Source organism: Phyllostomus discolor, chromosome 1 (genome assembly GCF_004126475.2).
Source record: "Phyllostomus discolor isolate MPI-MPIP mPhyDis1 chromosome 1, mPhyDis1.pri.v3, whole genome shotgun sequence".
NCBI lineage: Eukaryota > Metazoa > Chordata > Mammalia > Chiroptera > Phyllostomidae > Phyllostomus > Phyllostomus discolor.
This window is the reverse complement of record NC_040903.2, coordinates 198,081,541-198,103,011: the sequence shown is the minus strand read 5'-3', so window position 1 is coordinate 198,103,011 and position 21,471 is coordinate 198,081,541. Positions and strand designations below refer to the sequence as shown.

The window sequence follows — 21,471 nt, the reverse complement described above, 5'->3', positions numbered from 1 at the left end:
ACTGACCGTGCCGGATGTGTAGAAAGAAGGAAAAGTGTTTGCAAAGCCATGTGCACCGTGTGTCATGGCAATGGGAATTCAGGGCCTTCCTGAAAGAAGGAAAAGCCGTTTTGCTTATGTAGGACTCATCGCTCATTGCCGACCTGGCCCCAACCCCTCCTGGGTGCAGCGGGCGGGGTGAGGACGCAGACGAGGGTGAGTGGAAGCACTGAGCGCTGATCCCCGCTCACAGCGGGAACTCAGCAAAGCTGGGCCAGACGGTGGTGGTGGTGGTGGTGGTTGCTGCCATTACTGATGTGGTTGGCATATCACTGGTATGGCTCTCTTCGCCCCTTTGGACTGGAGGCCTGGGGTGGTCCCGAGCTTCGGGACTGGCCCATTGTTCTGGGCTTCCATGGAGACAGACTCTCTCCCACCCTTGTCCGCTGTCCTCCATCTCTAACAACCGCCGTCCCTCCCTGTCTTCCAACCAGTAGTTGAGTGTCCGTCTGCAGGGGCCACCCCTGGGGCTGGAGCCCCCTTTTCTGGCAGGCTGTCCTTTCCCTGTCCGTCCAATCACTGCTGTTCCCGGGCCCAACCTGCACAGCCCGGGCCTTGGAGAGATACCTGGCCGCCAGCATCTGGTGGGGACGGACGAAAGAGCTGGATCGATGACACGGACAACAGGGGCGAGCCTGGACTGACGCACCTTCTGAGGGGACAGACCGTGGCACAGAGGGCCAGGTACACGCGTGCTGTCCAGACCCCAGAGTGGGAGACCGTGTGTGGCTGTCCGTGGTGGCGGGGAGAGCCGGGAGGTAATAAAAGATAGATAGAAATGGACATCCAATTTCCCTTATCGGGCTTTTGAGCACAAGAGGCCTTGGGCGACATTAATTAACAGATACCAATCAGCCAGCCCGTGTGTGTGTGTGTGTGTGTGTGTGTGTGTGTGTGTGTGTAGGGGAGTGTGGGACGGCACTGTGGGAGGGGGGCGGTCTGAGAGCAGATGGAGTGGGGGGGAAGATGACGGGGGTGGACGGGAGAAATTAGTAGACAGTTGAATTGGAGTGGCAGAGAGCGGGGGTGAGGTAAGATCCAGGCTTCTGCAAACGGAGGAGAAAAGGCACTGTGAGGCTAACCACGCAGGCGCGGTCCCTGGAAGAAGGTGAATAGCGTGCTTCGGCCCCTTCATTCATTCAACAACGATTTACTGAGCACCGACTAAGTGCCAGGCCCTGGGCAAGGCACAGGGGACAGGTGGTGAGCTCAAACCAGAACTGAGGCCTGCCTGCAGGGGCTCACAGGCAGGAGGGAAAGACACACCAGGTACCACGTGTCGCCGTGAAGTTACGACCTGAGAAAGGTGGAGGGCCCTGAAAAGACACGGGTGGGGGGATGTGGCCCAGAGGAGAGTCTGGGGCAGCTGCACAGAGGAGGGGACTTTGGGGCTGAGCTCTGAAGGGGGACGAGGCGCCTCTGACAGCCTGAGCCTGAGTGTCTCCTGCTCTGTGTGCCAAGCTCCCTGTCCTCCTCCCGCCCCCACTGCCGAGTCCCCGTCCTGGTGCAAAGGAGATGGCGCACACACAGGGCACACACAGGTCACAGAGGAGAGAAAGGACAATTGCCACCAGGCCTTGACTCCTAGGTGATGAGAAAATGTGTCAAAAGAACTTGGTTAGTCCCTCCTGATCCTTTAGATAAGACTGTGGACTCAGCTGCCTTTGGGTCAGAGACAGGCCTGCCCTCTGGGGGGAGGGGCAGGCTGGTGGGAGGAGGGAGACGGCTCCTCGGAGAGCTTTGCGCCACCACTGGGGGCTATACCCCTGAGGTCCCCGTCCAGGCCTCCCTGCCTGGCTGGTCTGAGCAGCGGATCCCGCCCCTGCCCTCTGTCTTCCTCCTAGAGCATCTTCCAGGGGAGCTGGAAATGGCTTTGGAAATCCAAACGTGCATTGCATCATGCTGGACAGCGCTCCCAGGCAGCTTCCACTGGTGCGAGGAAGGGGGAACCGTCTGACCTTTTCTAATGTTTGACACAGGAAACACTAGGAGGAAAAATGAGAACTAAAAACTGTTGCCTCTGGGAGGAGGAAGGGGGAGGGGGAGGGAGATGAGACTTCTATGTATATACATTTATGTCTATTTTCGGCTTTTGAACCTGACTGTGTTGAAGGTGTCCAAAGATAAAATTAAATCAGGCCCAAAATGAAAGTTATGCTCCCTTTAACCCAGCAATTCCACAGCTGAGAATTTCTCCTAGAAAGAAAAGTATGCTTAAATATGCAAAGATAAATGTGCAAAGGTGTGTGCTGGGTCCTTTGAAATGCCCCAAAGCAGGAAACAACCAAAATGTAACGAGAGTAATGCATGCCATTGTTATACAAATGCGATTGTTAGACAAATGGACAGCAAGGCACCGTGAAAGGGAGGCAGCTGGGAAGGATGGGGTGGAATGAGTGTGGACGCGGAAGGTGCTCGGGAGCACGGGGGAGGGGCGGGTCTGAAGCCCACAGAGGCCGGAGCCCACTGCCTGTTAGAGGCCCAGCTCAGCCCGCTGCTGGCTGCCCAGCTCTCAGTGCCTCAGTTTCTTCACCAGTAAATGAGGAGCAGGAACAGTACTGGCCTCACGGGGTCATTTGAATTAAATGAGCTGAGGTGTGGAACACTCAGAACACTGCTCCGCACGTGGTAAGTGCTACTGTTGTGTCTGGGGAGACTCCCAGAGGGGTGCACGAGGAGCACGAGAGGTTTGGAACTCATAACTTCTACCCCTCTGCCACATCCGCGGACTTTACCGGAAGCTCGCATTCCTTCTCTAATTAAAACCTAACAAAGGGGCTGAGCCGTTCCTCCCTGCCCTTCACAAAGCTCCCTTCACTCCTTTTTTGTGCTGGGATCTTCTCCTCCTCCATCAAGTAATTAGCAACTCTGGGACTCAGCGGGCTGCTGGGACAGGCTGAGTGTGGCCTGAGCCCCGGGAGCACAGCGCTGTCCCTGTCCCTGTGCTGGCTGAGCCCCCAAGGCACCAGCCCCTTCAGGTGCTGCGAAAGCTGGCTGCCCCCTGGGCCTCTCCCCCCAGGTCTCCCACCCTGAGCTCCGCTGCTCCCAGAAAGTTGCTTTATCTGCACTTACTGATCTAATACCATTCAGGCTCTTCCCCAGCTCCCCCTCCCCCAGTGACTTGACAGCAGAAGCTCCTAGAGTTAAAAAAAAAAAAAAAAAAAAAGAGCACATAATTTGTGGCAAGTGGAGTTCATAATCTGTTAATTTATTATCGTTTCTGTCGACCTGGAGGGCCATTAGCAGAGGTAATAAAGGGAGATGTAATTATAGGATCTGAGGCCACTCCAGACACAGCTGCTGTCACTCGGCAGCCCATAATTCATCGGCCGCTGGCATCCTTCTCTCCCCGGTGTGAGCCCGCCGGTGGCTACCTGGGCGCAGGGCCACTGAGGGCCCCTGCATGAGGAGGCCCCTGGGGGTCCTCTGCAGAGGCCATGTACCTGTCAGCTGGAGCAGGCAGGGGCGCTGGCCACTCCCCACGGGCCTGCAGGAGAAGGTGCCTCTGGCTGGGGCAGCCTCGAGATGGCTCGGGCTAAGGATGATGGGCTGATGACATCTGGAGGGGAGGCTGCAATTCATCAGGTGACACCCACTGTCTACAAAAGGCGGAGGGCTCCTGGTCTAAGCTCTCACTCTCCGGAAACAAGAGCAGAAACAAGAGGTGGACCATCTAAAGACGTGGGTTTGTTCTCCAGGCAGCCCAACACTTGGGAAATCAACAACTGGGCGAGCGGGACTTCCGACTGACAGAAGCAAAAGAGGGGCTATTGTTCTGAGCAAACCCCAGTCAGGCCCAGCTCCCCACGGGACTCACCCCCTGTGTTCAACACTGTGGGAAAAGGGAGCAGAGTGCGGGGAGTGGGTTTGTGCTGCAAGGGTCCTTCCTCTGGCTGAGCGGGCCGCCGGGTGCCTGCATGAGTACTCCAGTTTCTGTGCGTGTGTGAAAGCGTGTGTTCACAGCATCCACTGCCCTTCTGGGCTTCCCTCCATGGCCTCTGCCCTCCAACCCTGAAGGCCCAGCTCAGGTTCTGCTCCCCCCCCGGCAGCCAGCCCAGGGCATCGCTCCTGCCTCCACACTCTGTCCCAGGGCTCCTCTCGCTGTGTGCCAAGTGTCTGTCTCACGGATGAGAGACGGGAGGGACATGGGTGTAGGGCTGAAACAGTCATCACCTGTTGACTCGGGGGATGGATACACACAGGTGCATTATGCTCACTGACCTACCTTTGTTCAAAGTTTTCTATGACCAAGTTTTTTTTTTAAATTATCCATCTTATTCCCAAACAGGATTCTTGGGAGAAAAATCAATCTAATTCTTTGTATCAGCTGCAACTAGCAAGAGATCCTACATACAGTTAATGCTCAATAAATGCATGCACAGGCAACTGTGAAGCCCCCTCTGTGTGCCAGGGGCTCTGGGATACCGCGCCTGAGGTGTGGTTTCCTTTGCTGAAGGACAGAGGCCTGGGCTCCCTTCAAAGCTCTACTCTTGGGCAGTCGTAGGGAGCCCGACCTTCTGTCTGCCCAGGAGCCAGGACAGACGGGAAACAGCACAAGTCCCAGGGTGGGACCCAGGCGTGCATCCTTCCGACTCAACCTGCTCTCTTCCTTGTACTCTCCTCTTTCTAAGGGCTGGAGAGCGGCCTTCGGGTGAGTCTTCCATCCAGTCTAAGATGGGATTAAGTCGATTAGTTTAAATATATCAGGCCCTTGATGTGCCATCGTCCTTCATAGGAGGTTTACAGGCAGTGGCAGGAGACCCTATTAATTAATTTTACCTTAAACACTAGAAGGTCAGGCCCAAATAATTCGGCATGCACATTTATGTGAAATAGGCAAATTAGCGTTTGAGGCAGACGGGTGAGCTCCTATGTTTACTTTATTTTTTAATAGAGAAGAATTCTGCTTGGGACAAGGAGAGACGGTAATGCGAAAGGAGGCTTTTACCACTGTTGGCAACAGTGACAACAGTCACTCGGTCCCTGACTCAGGCGGGGCCTGGGCTAAGTGTACCAGGTGAGGGGGCTCTACTCTGAGTCCCATTTCACAAGAGAGGACACTGAAGCTCAGAGAAATGGGATGTCTCGTAATACCGGAAAGGACAGCTGGGCTCAGAACCCAGGGCTGCGCGAACCCAGGGTCTGTGTCTCCAGGAACCATTTTGCTCTGCCCTCTGAGTTGGAGCTGGGAAGTCAGACAGGAGAGGGATGGGTGGCAGGGGAGACGGTGCCTCCTGGGTCTACTCTGTCCCCTTGGAGGTATGGCAGGGGTGGGGTGGCAGAAGGGGAAAGCAGTGACCTGGGGAGACCACCAGGAGCCACTCCTGAGCCATTGCTTGGACACGGTATCTGCTAACCCTGAAGAAGAACATGTGATGAGGGGCGGGGGTGCAGGGGAGCTGTGCCTAATTTGGCCCTGGGTTAGTGGAGCAATCCAGGCTGAGGTGTCTTAAGCAGTGGCCTGACCCCACATCTGTGCTGAACCAGCACAGGACAGATTCGGAAACTACTGAGTGTGTAATCCCAAGAGGCTGAGCTCCTTAGTAAGGGCTCTGCAGCCCAGATCCCCGGGAGCCCAGCCCTGTGTCGACACGCCTTGGGGCCACTAGGGGTTCCCCAGTGTGGGAATTTTAGGCACCCCACCAGCTGAGCCACACCGCCACCACCTCTGAGACAAGCAGGCTCTCTCTACAAGCCTGTCGGTGGGAAGGCTCCTCCCCGTGAGCTGTGCACACGTCCTACATACGGGCTTTCTCCTCATCGTGGGTCTTAGCATTTAAGTCTAGGACACTCTCGGCACGTAACCATGGATGCTGTGCTTATCGTTCGGAGCTCGTGACAAACACACACACAAACCAAAAGATGATCTGCAGACAAGAAGATAGAGTGCCCCATGCCACACAGCTAGTAAGAATCCAAGTCCACGGTCAATCATTGCCAGAGGACTACAGGATGTCTCCACCACGCTACAAGCCAAGTTCATTAGAACCTTACAGGAATAAACGGCACAGACTTTAGAAAGGTCCCCAACATGTATGTAATATAAAATATGTGGGTATCGGTGTCTACAAAAACAAAATAAAATATCGGCTCCCACCATTTATCCAGAACAACAAAAGCTAAAAGAGAGTTGGAGGCCGCACACAATGCAGAAAAGTCCTATCACCTGAAACATGTTCACTACACACACTTTGCATGCCAGAAACAATCGTAACATCACAGAATCCACGTAAGGAGACAGGCCTCCCCTAGAGATCGGGCACATGGCAACAGTGAGCGTGCAACCAATGTCAGACGTGCCTACTGCTCACGTGTGTGCCCGCATCTCATCCTCCTGGCGCAGCCCGCCAGAAGTGGGCAGACCTGCCCAGGGTTACACAGCTAGCAAGTTGCAGGCCCAGAACACAGCTAGCAAGTTGCAAGTGCTGAATCCCAATCTGATTCCCAAGCCATGTTCTTGACCGTTCCACTCCACCTGCCTCTAACAGGGAGCTAGAGGAGAAGGCCCCACCTCCTGTGTCGCTTTCCAGTGTATTTCCATTAAGGTCGACATGAAAAACTCTACTGCTTGGTCTTCAGGGATTCAAAGAACATGCTGTTTGAATATCACCTATTGCAGGTGCAGCTGTGACCCCTTAGAATGACAACCAGTTCTGGAGGCCCCAGCAGTTGAGGAACATCACCGGACCTTCCAAACACCTGCTCACCTCCAACCCCACAGGGAGAGAAAAGGAAACCACAGGGAAACGGGTTTGCCAAGATTTTGTGGGATTCCTGAGCCCCAGGCTCCCCTGCATCAGAGCGGCAGCTGGCTGTGGGGACAGCGGCTAGGAGTCCCTGGCTACGCTTTCTCCCTGGCCCTGTGCGACTCACCTGGGATGTGCTTGGCCCAGCCGATGATGACCACAAGCTCTCTGTCCGCCAGGTCACAGAGAGTGGCCAGGGACTTGATGTCGCCCTCAGGCATGCCGGCGGGAGGCATGGCATACAGCTTGTCTGGCTCAGCCACCAGCAGGTAGGAGACAATCTTGGTCACTGCGAAGGCCAAAGTGGGAAAGTAAATGCCGGGAAAGAGGGAGGGGCCGGGGCAGAGCCTGGGGTGGGTCAGGAAGCGGAGTTGGGTACGGAGGAACCCAGGAAGGTCAAACCTAGCTGTCATCTCCCCTCCCTGGTGAATTCTCCCAAGAGGAACCTGCTTTGAGTGGGTGGCTAGAGGGCATGTTCCAGGTGCTGGGGCCCAGGCCCTCTTAGGACCGTGCTTCATTTGGAACCACACACTGCAGTGTCCCACATGGAAAGGTATCATTCTGAAGTACCCGACCGCAACACCAGGCACTGATGCCACCTCCCCAGGATCCACATTGTCCCGTAACCCAGCACTGGGAAGATGGCATTTCCCCAAGGGGTGCCAGCCGTTCTGGTACAAGTGCTGGTGACAGGGGCCAGGACTGCCCTGGCACTCACATGGCTTTTTAGCAGGTGGGGAAATCTGTAAGCTCAGGTAGGGGCTGTTCTCCGAGTCCAGCCGTCGCTTGTATTTCTGGCGGCCTCCACGCACTCGGTCAAGGCGCACACCTGTTGGGGAGGAAAGGGAGGAGGTCTCAAGAGTTGTTCAACATCGTCAGGGATATTAGCAATGACTTTGGGACTTCAGCACCAGCCGAGTCCTTCCAGGCCACACCCGGATGGCCTTTTACAGCTGCCCCATGGCCAGCCTCAGGCCAGGTGGTTGGACATTCCTAAAACAACTGTCTACAATAATGGCCCATCTCAGTGGCCCCGGGCCTGGTCCTGCCTCTCTGGATTCAGCATCCCCCTGAAATCCATCCTGAGCAACCTTCAGCTCCTGAGTCCTTCTGTCTCTCAAAGGGAAGGGGCAACAAAAACACTCAAAAGCACTCCTCCTCATGCTGGGGAAAGGAGGCACGTTATTTCCGATCTGCTGTGACTCCACCGGGGAGAGCTGCGTCAGCAGGCCAAGAGAGCGAAGGAACACCTGCTACTGGCAGGTGCCCAGAAGACTTAAAACAAGGATTTCCAAACCTTTCACCTGAGAAGCACCTGGGTGGGCGCTCATTACAAATGTCAGTTCCCGGGTCCTACCCTCTGAGACTCTAGGACAGAGATCTAGAGTCAGCCAGGCACACGACGTCCCTGGAGGATGGGGACACAGGGGGCCCCGGCTGTATCTGGAAAACCAGTGCCTGGAGGTATCTCAGCAGCAGGTGCAAAAGCACTGTGGCCGCTCCACAGCAACACCCATTTCCAGGAGTGAGGCCCAGTCCTTGAGATCTGTATTGTTCCTGGGTCCTTGCCACCTTCAAGCAACTGGCCCCAACCCCAGCTCCTGCTCTCTATACAGGTGTGTTGTACCATCTGACACCCCCGCCAGCAAGCAGAATGGACAGGACCTGGGCTGCTGGACTCCTCACCCGAGGGCATGCAAGCTCATGCTGGCCACTGACCTGTGTGGCCTGACCGGAAGAGATGGCCAGAACCCATCAGATCAGCTCCACAGTGGAAACTAACACAGAAGACAGAATGGCTCTCCTTCCCCTGCCATGGAGTGGGCCTTGACTGAAACGCAGGACGAGTCAGGAGCCAGTGTCCTGACAGGAACACAGCTCAGTGGCCTCCTCAGCCTCTGCCCTGACCAGCTAACTTCAACCTCCAGTCCTTTCCCAAAGGCCACATTTCCTGTTTCCCAGTCAGTGGATGATCTCAGGGCCCCCGTCTTCCCCCAGCACCTCCTCCTGCTGCTTTAGCTTCTTCCCCACTCCTGGCAGGCAGGACTGGCAAGGCCCATCAGCCCCGGCCTCCCTTGGAGAGGGGGAAGAGGGAGGCAGGAATAGCGTAGCAGGAGGAGGAATTAGACCCCGTTCCTGCCAGGGGTGATTGTCTGGCTGCTTCTCAGGGTGTACACCTCCTCAATTCAAGTCCAGGATAGGAAGAGAAGTGTCCTGGGGCTGGAGTACAACTGAAAGTAAAACTGCTGTTTAGGGAATGGGCGGGATGGCTCTTCAAATGCTAATGACCCTAAAGGAACTTCCAGGGGGAGGTGCCCATCCCCGGGCTTCCAGGCAAGGGCTCCGCCCACAGCCTCCTCCCGGAGGGGAAGGAGGACGCTCTGAGTAGCAGACTGCTCAGGGGATTTGTCTATTTGGGGAGCTAGTCACTGCTCAGCATTTTCGTCTGCAGCCTCCTTTCCCACCCTGCTTCCTAAGTAAAGGGAACTCTCCTGTTGTGGGTCATCCCACTGGAGGGCCTGGCCCACACCGTACTATGGATACCACAGTGTGCAGGTCCTCCTTCTCTCCACCCCCTGGAGATGGAAGCATGGACTGGTGACACGGGCAGAGCCAAGTGGCTTTGAGTCAGGATCAAATGGCACAAAGACAGAGGGAGGGTGAAGATGGGTGAGGGCAGCAGTGGCGGCCTCGGGAGCAGGGGCGTGGGCAGCCCTGGGTCAGACTCTCCTGGTTCCTGTAGGTCCTGTGCCTGGGCAGTCCAGGCCTCCCCCAGTCCTCCTCTGGCTTCTGAGGGTGGTCCCTGGCCTCCTGATAGGCTTCCAGTGAACTCCCCTCTTGCTTCAAGGGTCAGAGCCGGTTGCAAGTGACCACCTCTGTAGTGGGTTCTCCAAGAGCAGACCCTGAGACAAGGGTGCAAGGCAGGCAGCTGATTTGGGCGGGGGGAGGGGGAGCCTCTCAGGAAGACAGGCTGTGATGTGTGCTCCTGAACAGGCTACTGCTGTCGGGCAACTGAGGACCCTAGGACACAGTGCAGAACAGGCCTCAGCTACACAGATGAAGGCCTTGGGGCATCTGGCCACCTCTGCCCCAGTCACTGGCACTTCCTAGGTCCTCGCTGAGCTGGCTCTGGTGGCCAGAGAAGCCCCGGGCAGAGGTGCAGTCACAGGGTGGCAGGGCGGCAGGAGAGCACGCCTTGAGGGCCTGAGTAGATGGGGGTGGGGCCCCGAGGGCTGCCTTCCTTCTCCAAGCATGGTCCAGGGCCAGCAGCATCAGCAGCACCTAGGAGCTTGCTAGAAACGCAAAAATCTCAGGCCTGGCCCCCGAGGAATCAGAGTCAGCACTTTAACAAGGTGATGCACAGGCACGCAAGAGTTTGAGAAGTGCTGCCCTCCAGCACCCTAGCAGATGCGGCTGTCAATCAACTCCCATCACTCCCTGGAAGGACCTTGAAGGGGACCGCTGAATCCTACCTGGCACAAAACCTAAACACACGAGCTGGTACACCTTCAGCTCACACTTGCCCCCTCACCCCTCCCAGCCCTTCAGAGAGGCCAGAAGGAGCAAGCGCACGAAGGCAGGCAGGTAGCATGAGTCCTCCCTTGAAGGTTTCTGGGGAAAAGTTCTGTTTGGCAGAGTGTTCCAGCCCCCATCCTGCGACATGGCCCCAGAGCAGCTCTCACCTCCCCTGCGCCCAAGGGAAGCCAGGCCTCCACCCCGCTCTGCTTCCTCTTGGAGAGCTAGTGAGACCAAGAGTGCAAATGCCAAGCTCCACTCACGAAGGACATGAGGATCCCATTTCTGGAGCACCTACTACGTGCTCGGGCCTGCCATGGAGTCCAGGAGGGGGCCCTTCCCCACTGCACCGACTCTCTCTCCTAGAAGGGCTGACTCACGAGCTCTCCCCCCGCACCCAGCCTGCCCGGCCCAGGCAGCTGTCTGCAAGAGTGGAAACTTCTCAACAAGGAGTGAAAAGAGGCACGTATCCCTTAGCCAGACAAGGCGATGGGCAGTTGCCACATCTTGTTGCTGCCTCCATCTGGAATGTTCCCTGTCCTGATACAAGACCTTGCCCTTAGTGGGTGTTCAAGAAAGTCTTGACGGATTCAGCAATGGGTGTGCCTCCTTCCTCCCCTGACACTGGCCGGGTTCCTCTTCCAGGGCCCGGATAACGCACTGGGCTTCCCCTACCAACGAGGCGCCCTTACACCCAGGGACTCGGTTCTACTCCAGCGTCTGCCATGGCACCCGACATGCAGTGGATGCTCAAGAAATTGTACCTGTTCCTATCGTCTCATCACCACCATCATCATCATCATCATCATCATCATCATCATCACTTTTCTTCCCCAGCACTGGGTACATCTCTCCAGAAAATCACATTAATAATGATAGTGGGGACAGCCTAATTTACAAAGGACTTTCTCTCTGTATTCCCTATTTAATCCACAGCATGTAAAGCAGGTGCTGTCATCCCTATTTTAGCTCTATTATCCCTACTTTTTTCAGAGAGATTTAGTGATTTGCCCAAGGAAAGAGCCAGCATCCACGCGCGCTGCCGTCCGGGTCTGACCTCCCAGGGCACAGCAAGCGTAAACTCTGCTCTGAATGTCCTCCCCCAGATCTTTACGGTGCAGTGGTCGATGGCTCCAGTCAATAAATGGATCAATTACCAGAATATTTTGTTTAAAAAAACAAACCGCGGGCTTTGATTGTGTGCAAACTGACACCTGGTGTGAGATGTACTTGCTCCCCTCGCTTCCTGTCTGCTTCTCCCTCCGCAGGAGCTGGAACCGCCCATTGAAGGGTGGGGTGGGGGGGGATCCAGTGATCAAGGGCCCTGAATGTGTGCTTCCCAACCCGGGGACCCCCATTCTCCTGTGCTGAGGTTGGGGCAGATGGGCCCCCACCTAAGGGACGTGACCACATCCCTCCTGCCCACACTGTCCCCAAAGGCAATTCACAGCCCAAGTGTCCAAAGGCCCAGTTCAAGTACTGTCTCTGCTGAGAAGTCATTCCAGACTGCGGCTGGCAGAGCCGGCCACGCCCTCCCTGGGCTCCTTTTGCTCATTGTGCCAGTACAGGAACTACAGTCAAAACAGCAGCTCTTCACAGCACCCTGAATGCATCTCCCTGGCAGACATTGGGAACCTCCTGGGCGAGGGCTTTCATTCATTTTGCAGCCCAAGCGAGCGTCCGAGAATGATGGGCCAGCTGGAGTGAAGCCCCACGGACTCAGGAAACAGAGGGACCTCAGGGTCTGGTCTTTTCTCTGGTTTCCATGTGTCCCTCCAGCCTCCAGACACTTCCTCCCTCAAGGCAGCCTGTTTCTCGTGAAATTCCCCCCTCAGATCAAGCTAAACTCTGTCCCCAGATCACTTTTTACCCTTCACCGCACCCACGAAGACTATATCCTTCCACGAGACAACCCTGTATGGACTTGAACCTTCTTGGGCACCCTCCTTGCACGGCCAAGCACCCTTACTTTCTACATTTGTAGAGTGTTTTCAAGCCAGTCACCTCCCGGCCTTCCAAGCCTTTGCCTTTACTGATGTGATCTGCTCAGAACCGAGAAGGGTCAGCCCCTCAAGGGCAGAGACAGTGGACAGGGGTCTGAGTTCCTCTGCTCTCTACCCAAACAGACATTGCTCAACCAGGTTTATCCTTATTGTCAATGTGTTTTTATACTTTCTTGAGTATGCTGCTCATAATTTTAGTGCATAAGCCCCTCCCCACCTGGTTTCTTATCACGAGAGCAAGATGTTGGACCGTGAATCTTCTAGAAGTGGAGCACCGAATTCTAACAGTCAGGTCTGGCAGACCTTAGCTGTCGCTCCAGTTTTTATTCCAAACCCCCTCTTCCATGCTAACAGAACCAGGATTTTGTAGTGGAGACAAGGTATCCCAGCAAGTCCCAGCAATCCTGCTCCCCGCTTTCCCAGTTTCCCTGATAACTGGAGCTGGTCATATGACCTGCTTCTGGCCAACAGGATGTAAGGGGAAGTCCATGGTGAGGGTTTCTGGGGATGGCTTTGCTTCTCTGATGAGAGACAAATACAGTGATGTGGCTATTTTTGTCTTTCTCCTACTCTGACCTGGAAGGTAAAGCCGAGAGCTATGGCAACCACCTTGCAACGATGAGGCAGCCTTGTGAGGACAGTGAAGAACACCTGAAGAGCAAGCCTGAGCCTCTAATGCTGTGTCTGAGAAGCCTGTGCAATGCCAGCAATCTCCCGTCTCTGAACTCCTTGTGAGGGGGGAATCTATCTCATTCATCGGTGCTTAAGCCACCAGCACTGTAGTGCTCTATAATTCTCAGCAGAGGGCCATTTCCACCGATACAATGGGCGATTCTTTTGAAGTTAGGATGTTTATGTCTTACAAATACCAAATTGAAAGAAAAGGGGAACTTGAACTTGAAATGACTTGCCTTATTGTTTGTATTCTTATATTAGCCAAATACCTAAAAAGTAGGCTCATGGAGCATGTCAAAGTACTAATTAATTTACAATTACTGCCTGGGATTATTGGATTGTATCATCTCATCGATAGATACTTTCTGAATTTAAACAAGCATTAATAATACCCATCTCTAAAGTGTACCAGATCTCCAAATGCTGTAATAAACAAAGCCTTTGTTATAACCACAGTTCCTCATGGTTTAATCTCCTCGCATGTGCAGGCCAGAACTGAAGCATCCGTAAGGGTTCCGTGAACACGAAAAAGAATGATAACCACTGGACCCGTGCCCCTTTGCAGACCGGGTCCTTTACTGGAGCCCAAGGCTGGATAAGGAGTTGTCCCCCTCTGGGCAACAGGATAGCCCCCTAAGTCTTGTAGACATGGTATAGGCACACACTCACTTCTACTGACCAGTGGCTGCCGGGTGCCGGCCTCTGCTCTGAGTGCTGTATTGGCATCATTTCACTTAGGGACCGCAACAACCCTGTGAGGGAGCTTCCATTATCATCCCACTTTACATCTGGGGAAGGGGGGCTAAGAGAGGCTGAGGAACACACCAGGGCCGCACAGGTAGGGGTGCAGTCTGGCTCCGGAGCCCAGGCTCTCAACCACCCCGGCAGTCTGCACCTCTCAACGCGCCGAGAGTCTTCACGTTGGAAGACAAGCAGCAGAGAGATCCGGGCCAGGACCGCAACACACACCTCCCGGGGCACCATTCACTAGAATTCGGTCTAAGTACGGCCCCCCGAGATGCCCCTGACGACACGTGGAAGCCAGCGTGGCCTCAGCTGAGAGCCGCCTCCTCCCTGCTGGTGGCTGACCCTGCCCAGAGGCCACTTGCCAACCGCACGTGTATAATCCGCAGAGGACCCTGCTGCGGCATGCACGCAGGTAGAGCCAGTGACCACTCCCTGTGAGCAGCGGTCCGTGCTGGGGGGTGGGCCGTGCCTCCTTCGCTCTGCCAGTTCCACACTCTACTCTTACCTGCCCTGTTCTGTCACCTGGGGTCCCTCGTCCTCCAGCTGCCAACGAGGCATGCTTCCTTGAGGCACCACAGAAGGTGAGGGAGGAGGGAACTTGGGGTATTTACTCCCAACTCTCACCATTTCCCTCCCTTCCCCTTGGGCCACAGTGTGGCCAAGACTTTGACCTCTAAATGCAGCCACAGTTCTCACACCTGTTTCTGCCCAGCCCTGACCAAGAGAGCAGGGGGGTGGGATGAGCTTGATCACCCTCACAAAGAACAGGGGGAAAGACAAGGCGAACAGAGGGAGCGTCACGTCCACACTGAGGTGCTCCGTCATCACACCTGGATGCGAGCGTGCCCAGCGGCCCGACTGTGGCTTCCTATGCTCACCCGGTAGCTGTGCTTATTTCGGGAGCAGCCACTGTGTGGAGGCCCAGAGGCGTCTGCACCTCTAAGGCAGAAGAACCAAGCACTAGGCTCGGGGTCTACCCCTTACTAGGTGTTCACTTCTCTGTGCCTCAGTTTCTGTGCCCGTAAAATGGGGATCATAATAGCACTTACCCTATAGGATTGTTGCGAGGATTAAATGAGTTAATACATGTAAAGCACTTAAAAGAGTATGGATGGCACATCCATACCATTTCCTTCAGTGCTAAGGAAATGTTAGTGAATGTTATTAACATTAAAAATACTTCGCCCTTGAAACTGTTCTGTAGCCTGATCGGTAGTCAAGTCAACAGTCTGCTGTGATACTGTCCTAGCGTTTTACAAGATGTTACCATTGGGAGAAGCTGGGGAAAGGGCACATGAAACCTCTCTGTGTGTGTTCTTATGACTTCATGTGAACCTACAATAAAAAGGTTAATTAAAATTGTTTAAGCACTAAGCTGTTATATAGGCTCAGTGGTTCCCCAAAAAGCTAAACTGAATTATCATAGGACCTAGGAATTCCCCTTCTAGGTGTCTACCCCCAAGAATTGAAATCAGGAGCTCAGACGGATACTTCGCTGCAGCATTGTTCACACAACGTCCAAAGGTGAGGCGGCTCACATACCTACTGACAGATGAACAGATAAAAAAAAAAATGCAGTGCTATACATGCGATGGAATATTATTCACTGGCTAAAAGGAATCCAGTTCTGATACATGGATGGACTTCGGAAACGTTATACTAAGTGAAATAAGCCAGACACAAAATAAGAGACGTTGTAGGATTTCCCTTATAAGGACTATCCAGAACGGGCAGAGAGCAGACGGGCGGCGGCCAGTGGTTGGAGGAGCAGGAGGACGGGGAGTCACTGTTTAATGAGCAGGGTTTCTGCTCGGGACGGTGAAAACGTTTGGGAAGCAGATGGTGCTGAGAGCTGCAAAACGTCACGGATGTACTTACTGCCACCAAACTGCGCACTTACAATCGGTTTTGCAATGGGAATTGTGTCCTATACGTTTTGCCACAATTAAAAAACATTAAAATATACTATACCTAAACCCACTGATCTGTTCACTTTAAATGGGTGAATTTTGTCTCAATAAAGCTGTTAAGACATTTTAAAAAATATTCTCCCTTGCCCGGGTTGGTGTAATTAAACACTGTAAGTGTGTGAAACAGACCAAAGTGGTTGGTACGTAGGAGGCAACTGATAGTCATGTCTTTCCTTCCGCCTGCTTCCTGAGGGTGATGGGGTCTGGCTTGAAAGGCCAGTTTTTTTCCTGGGAGGAGAGAGAGTGCAGCCTCCCTGGTTATAGCCGCCACGGGTCAGACTTGTTCAATGAAACCCGCGGGAAACGGAGGGTCAGAGAGGGTGCGCCCGGAGAGGTCGCACGGAGCTCCCCCACAGGCACTCTGCTGAGCTGCCCACCGGGCAGAGGGGCTGCCTCTGTCCAACCTGAGGGCAGGGCTCTGCCCTCGCTTCAGTCCTAAGGCCCCCAGGCCCTCCACCAGCGTCCCCACCGGGCTGCTGTCCCCATGTCCCATCCCACATAGAGCGCCGGAGAAAGTTGCAGGCCCCCTGTGGGGCAGAAACTCCTTGGGAGGAGGGGGCGGGGCTCCCTGCACCTCTCCGCACAGCGTGCCGCATCAGCTGACCCCTCCAACCCAGGGCGGGAGCATCAGAGCGCAACCGGAGTAGGTGGCTGCCAAGCACGTCCTGGGTCAGATGTCCGCTTGCTGACTTGATAAGGTCGGGCTTCTGACTTTTTTCTTAATGGAAGTAAAAGAATTCCGATTCTCCCCCACCCCCACCCCCACCATCTTCTCGGTGTCCCTTCCTAAGCTGGAGAAGAGCCCAGTCTTTGGGAGGTAAAAATAGCCGAGTGTGCAGGGGAGGCAGCAACAGGGGGCAGTTTAAATTTCTTTTCATTTTACCCAGGCGCTAAAAATAACTGGCGGGAGCTCTGAAGTGCATGGCCTCGCCGCTGGCCCAGAGCCCGGTCTAGGCGCTGCCCCTGTCACGGCTCTCCTCCCTCAGGAAAGTTTTCGACAAGACCTCGGAGCCCTTGTCCTCATCCCGCCACCTCTACCGAGCTGCCATCCATGTCGAAGGGCAGGGTCTCTCTCCTGACATTGCCAAGTTTTCGTGGTCAAGGCCCTTTCCTTCCCCTTCCCCTTCCCCCGAGATCCCACTCCCCTCCCTCCAAGTCAACGTCCTTGGCATTTTAATGATGAAGCAGGTTCCCGAGAATGCATTGCTTCCCAGTTTACAAAGTGATTCTGTATCTCCTTTTATCTGCACAGCAGTGTTCACAGGGACGCAGACCACGTGATTACTATTTTCCCTTGTGGAAATCGAGGCTCAGCAAGGTCAGGTGATCACCCCAGGTCACACAGCCAGGAAATGTCAGAGGGGGGAATCTGAACCTTGATCTCCCAGTCCCACCTCCCTTGCCCTGAACTTGAGAGCACCGTCCTGTAGGATCATAGAATGCCCTGGAAAGCCTTTGAGCGAAACGGGCCTGGAGGATTTCCCCTGTGTCAGCAGCTCTGGGGTGATGTCCAGGAACGGATAACTTTTCAAAGCTCCTCTAATGGTTCTGATTATCTATTGGGTTTGGGCAGCATCGTGCCAAACCTTTTTTCTTTTTTAAAAAAATTTTATCTGACCCATGTTCTTCCCAGGGGTCTTGGCAGTAGACTTTTTGCCTCTATCTTCTACCAAACAACAGATGACCTATCTCCAGGCAGAGGACAAAACCACCCAGGTGTGGTGTGGGTGCCTTGGGCCCCCAAGGGCGCAGAGGCCGGGGGTCAGGTGGGCAGGCTGATGGGCACCCCTGTGTATGTGAGACAACCCTCAGCCACCTGTCCTGCAAGGCTTTCTGCGTGACAGGTGAGCTCACCTGGTAGCCCTGGGCAGGACAGTTATTTGGGGCTGCCTTTTACCCCAGCGCCCTATCATCATGGTGAACAGGGCCTCATGCCGGACTCCGGAAAGCCGAGAGGTGGAGAAGCACACGTGCCCCCTGCTGCTCCGGGCTCATGCCAGCTGCTCCAGGCTGGGAGAAATGTCACCGAGGGGCAGGCCCCTGGCCTCCTGCCTGTTAGCCAAGTGTCCATCTTGTGCTGCTCTCTCCTGGGGATGCTCCTCACTCAGGGAACCTTACCCCAGGGACACTTTGGCAAGCCTGTGCTACGGCTGCATTCCCAGGGCCAGGAAGTCCCCAAAACGACACACCCTCCTCGTCCCGAGAGAAAATTATCTCAGCCCAGCCCCTCCTTTGTTTCCCTTCCTCTTTTTCCCCTTTTGAGGAAGGACTGTGTGCTCTGCTACTGGCCAAGTCATCTACATTGAGTAGAAAAAGACTTCTTAGAAGGACCTTTGCATAACCCAGGAGACTAGATTCCACCCAGCTTTGGTATTTACTAACTGTGTGGCCCTGGGCAAATTGCTTAAACTCAGATGCACCAGATCAGACCGGGCAAATAGCTGTGGGCACTGCCACCGCCCTCTGTTTTCCAGTCTGTGGCAGACATACCTAATCAATCACGACACTCTTGCCTACTGATCCCGGACACTGCCTAAGGGGCTTTTCAATCATGCGCTCTAGGCAGCCACTCTCTACCCTAGAGCTGACAGTCCAACTCATGGCACTTTGCCATCCTGGAGTCTGGAACATTCCTCAGGTTCTTTCCACCTCTAATGGTCTGAACTTGCAACAATAGGTCTCAATCTGGCTCCAGGAAACTCTTAGGTGGGCTTCAGGGGTTCTGTGACGCTTTCAAGTTGTCAGCAAAATTTTATGTGTCAGTACTTGCGTATGTTTTATGATAGAGTTTCACTGGATTTTCAGTAGACTGTGAGTTCCTAAATCAAGAGCAATTGTGTAAGAGGCTGTCAGAGTGATCAAGTACACAAACAAACAAGAGACTAAATAAGATCATTTCAGACTGGGAGAAATTCAGAGAAAGTACACAACGAGATACAATGCAAAGTCATGAAGTGGGAAGGAAGGCCTTTGTGAGACGACATGTGAGCTGAGTCTGGAGCAGGAGGAGTCAGCCACGGGAGAACATTCCACGCAGAGGAGGCAGCCTGAAGAGCCTAAGATGTGTCATCCTTGAGAATCAGAAGGAAGCTGGCGCGGCTTCAGCAGGGCCTGTAGGAGCGAGGAGCAGGAAAGGGACCGTGCGAGACGATACGGAAGAGGCAGGGAGGGGCTAGACCATGCAGGGTCTTGAAGACCGGGGTAAAGTAGTTTTTATTCTGGGTGCAGTAGGATGTCCCTGGGTAATGGAAAGCAAAGCAGCAGAGTCATATTAGTGTTTTCAAAGACCACCCTGGTGCTGGGGGAGTCAGATTAACAGGACCAACAGTAAAACCAGAAGTCTGGTTTGGAAACTGTTGCTTCCCAGGACCAGGGTCATGGCCACAGAGAGGAAGATAAGTAGGCAGATCTGAAACAGATTTTGGACATCGATTCAGGAGGAGTCCAGGATGGCTTCTAAGCTTTTCTTGTGCAATGGTCATAAAGGTGTGCCATTCCAGAAATGGGGAAGTCAGAGAGCGGTGGGGGGAGGGGTAGGAAAAACCTAGAGTTCTTCTCTAGACGTGTTGAATCCATGATGCCTTGTAAGGGACCCAAGTGGAGATGCAATTAAGATTCTGGAGTCTTAAGAGCAGGGAAGGAGTTGGGATTGGAGGTCTACGATGGAGGGTCATCTGGTATCTAGTCTTGGATTTAGGAGAGATCACCCGCAGGGTGGAGGAGAAGAGTGCTGGTTCCTCACCCGGAACAACACCAAACAGGTCTGCAGGAAAGAGCAGGAGTTTGCAAAGAGGACTGAAAAGCACGGTCAGAGAGGTAAGGCCAGCAGGGTGCCAGCGAGGCAAAGAGAAAAGGGGCACAAGGAGAGCTGGCCAACTGGATGGACTACCGCCCAGAGGCTGAGTCAGTGGAAGCCAGAGAAGCCCCAGGTTGGCAAACGGGGGCTGTGGAGGGCAGGCTCAGGGTGCGGTCAGAGGTCAACACTCAGCTCCAGCGGGATCAAAGACCCAAGCGGATAAGGCAGATAAAGGGAACGTCTTTAGAGTAGCAGGTTAGAAAAAGATTTTTTTTAGTGACATAAAAGTCCAAGCCATAAAGAAAAAGATGGATAAATTCAATTCATTAAAATTACTAACTTCTGTTATCAAAGGGCTTCATAAAGAGAAGGAAGTGACAAATGAGATTTTTACAAGACCAACCACTGGAAAATGACTAACAAAATGACCAGAATATATCAAGATTTCTATAACCAATGATCAAAAAAGCCCTGGAAAAGTAGGGAAAGACTCAGAAAAGCGCCTCACAGAAAAGGAATCCCAAGTGGCTAATAAATATGTAAAACAGGCTTTTCTCATAGTTGAGAAAATACATATCAAAGCAGTGGGAAGACACCACTTGCACACACCAGCAAGAATTTAAAAGTGGTGAGGATATGGAGCAAGCAGAACATTTGAACACAGGTGGTAAATCAGTACAACCAAATCAAAATCAGTTTACCGTCATCTCTTAAAGCTGAAGGTGAACGTCTCCGGCACTTTACAGCCAGGCCTGCAATCTTGAAATACGTGCAACAGGAAACATGCACAGAACTATCCGTAATTAGCAAAAACCCAGAAGCCCAGACGTCCACCAGCAGTAGAAAGGCTAAATAGACTCTACCAAACTTGTACAATGATCCTGAGCAGCAGGAGTTTGCGGACGACAGACTGCGAGCCAGACCCAGCCCTCTGCCTGTTTTAACAGAGCCATCCCTGTCCATTCATTCACATGTTGCATGCGGCTGCTTTCACGCCATCAGAGCTGAGGAGTTCGGACGGAGACTCTTTGGCCCGAAAAGCCTAAAATATTTACTATTTGGTTAACTTCATAATCCAGAAATAAAAATAAATGAATAATAGCACCATGCAACAAGGATCACTTATCTCAGAAATATTGACTAAAATATCAAGATGCAGGAGAACATGTATAGTATATTTCATTTAAAACTAAAAAGTAATCACTAGAGGTACCAACATGCGCTAACACCATAAAGAAACCCAAGGGAAAATAATACAAAATGAGGGTAATAGTTACCTCTGAGGGTAATGAAAATGAGGAAGAACAGAAAGGGAACCTCAAAAATAAGGATAATTTTTTTTCTTAGCCTGAATGGAAGGTATGAGTACTCCTCATACTCTACATATATTTTGGGCAAATAACAATGCTTTTCCTCTAAAATATGTTATTCCCTCTTTTATGTCAAGAATTTTTACTGGGCACATGGTATTCTAGCTAATGACAATTCCCAGAATTCCTTGCAGCACCGTATGGCCATGTGACCAGTTTCCACCAATGGATTGTGAATGAAAGGGTTATGCACCACTTCTGGGTCTTGCCCTTCAAATGATCTGGAATAAGCTTTGCTTCCTCTGAGTCTGGAGAGCTAGGTCCACAAATGGAAGCCACCTGCTAAGTATGGTCAAGCTGCCAACCCATCCTGGAACACCTTTAACTGTCCTGGTGAGAGAGACGAGAGAGAACTAAACTTCTATCCTGCTTCAGCTTCTGGGGGTTTCGTTTTGTTTAGTTTTGTTGTTGTTGTTGTTGGGAGGGAAGGGAAGGAGTCTCTTTTAAATAGAAGCTTAGCCTTACTCTGATATAATATGTGGTATGATAAATAGTTTTCTGGATTTACTTAATGTTTACTTTGTAAGGAACTCTTTTTTTTAAATGGATGGGGGTGAGGAACCAGATACAGTCAGTGCTATCAACCCTTTTGGGGGAAGTTTCGTTGAG

The 21,471-nt window shown here is 53.1% G+C and overlaps 1 protein-coding gene across 2 annotated transcripts in view; it reads right to left on the bottom strand.

Annotated features, from left to right (window-relative positions):
• ESRRB (estrogen related receptor beta) overlaps window positions 1-21,471 on the bottom strand; it is a 104,336-nt gene that overhangs the window by 9,861 nt on the left and 73,004 nt on the right. For both annotated transcript variants that reach the window (XR_004900135.1, XM_028507188.2), the window contains exons 4-5: window positions 7,504-7,614; window positions 6,913-7,074 (exon numbers count right to left, since the gene is read on the bottom strand). Coding sequence is in view for 1 of the 2 variants with exons in the window: in XM_028507188.2 (XP_028362989.2) it covers window positions 6,913-7,074; window positions 7,504-7,614 (273 nt within the window). In the remaining variant the exon portion in view is untranslated. The remainder of the gene's footprint in view (window positions 1-6,912; window positions 7,075-7,503; window positions 7,615-21,471) is intronic.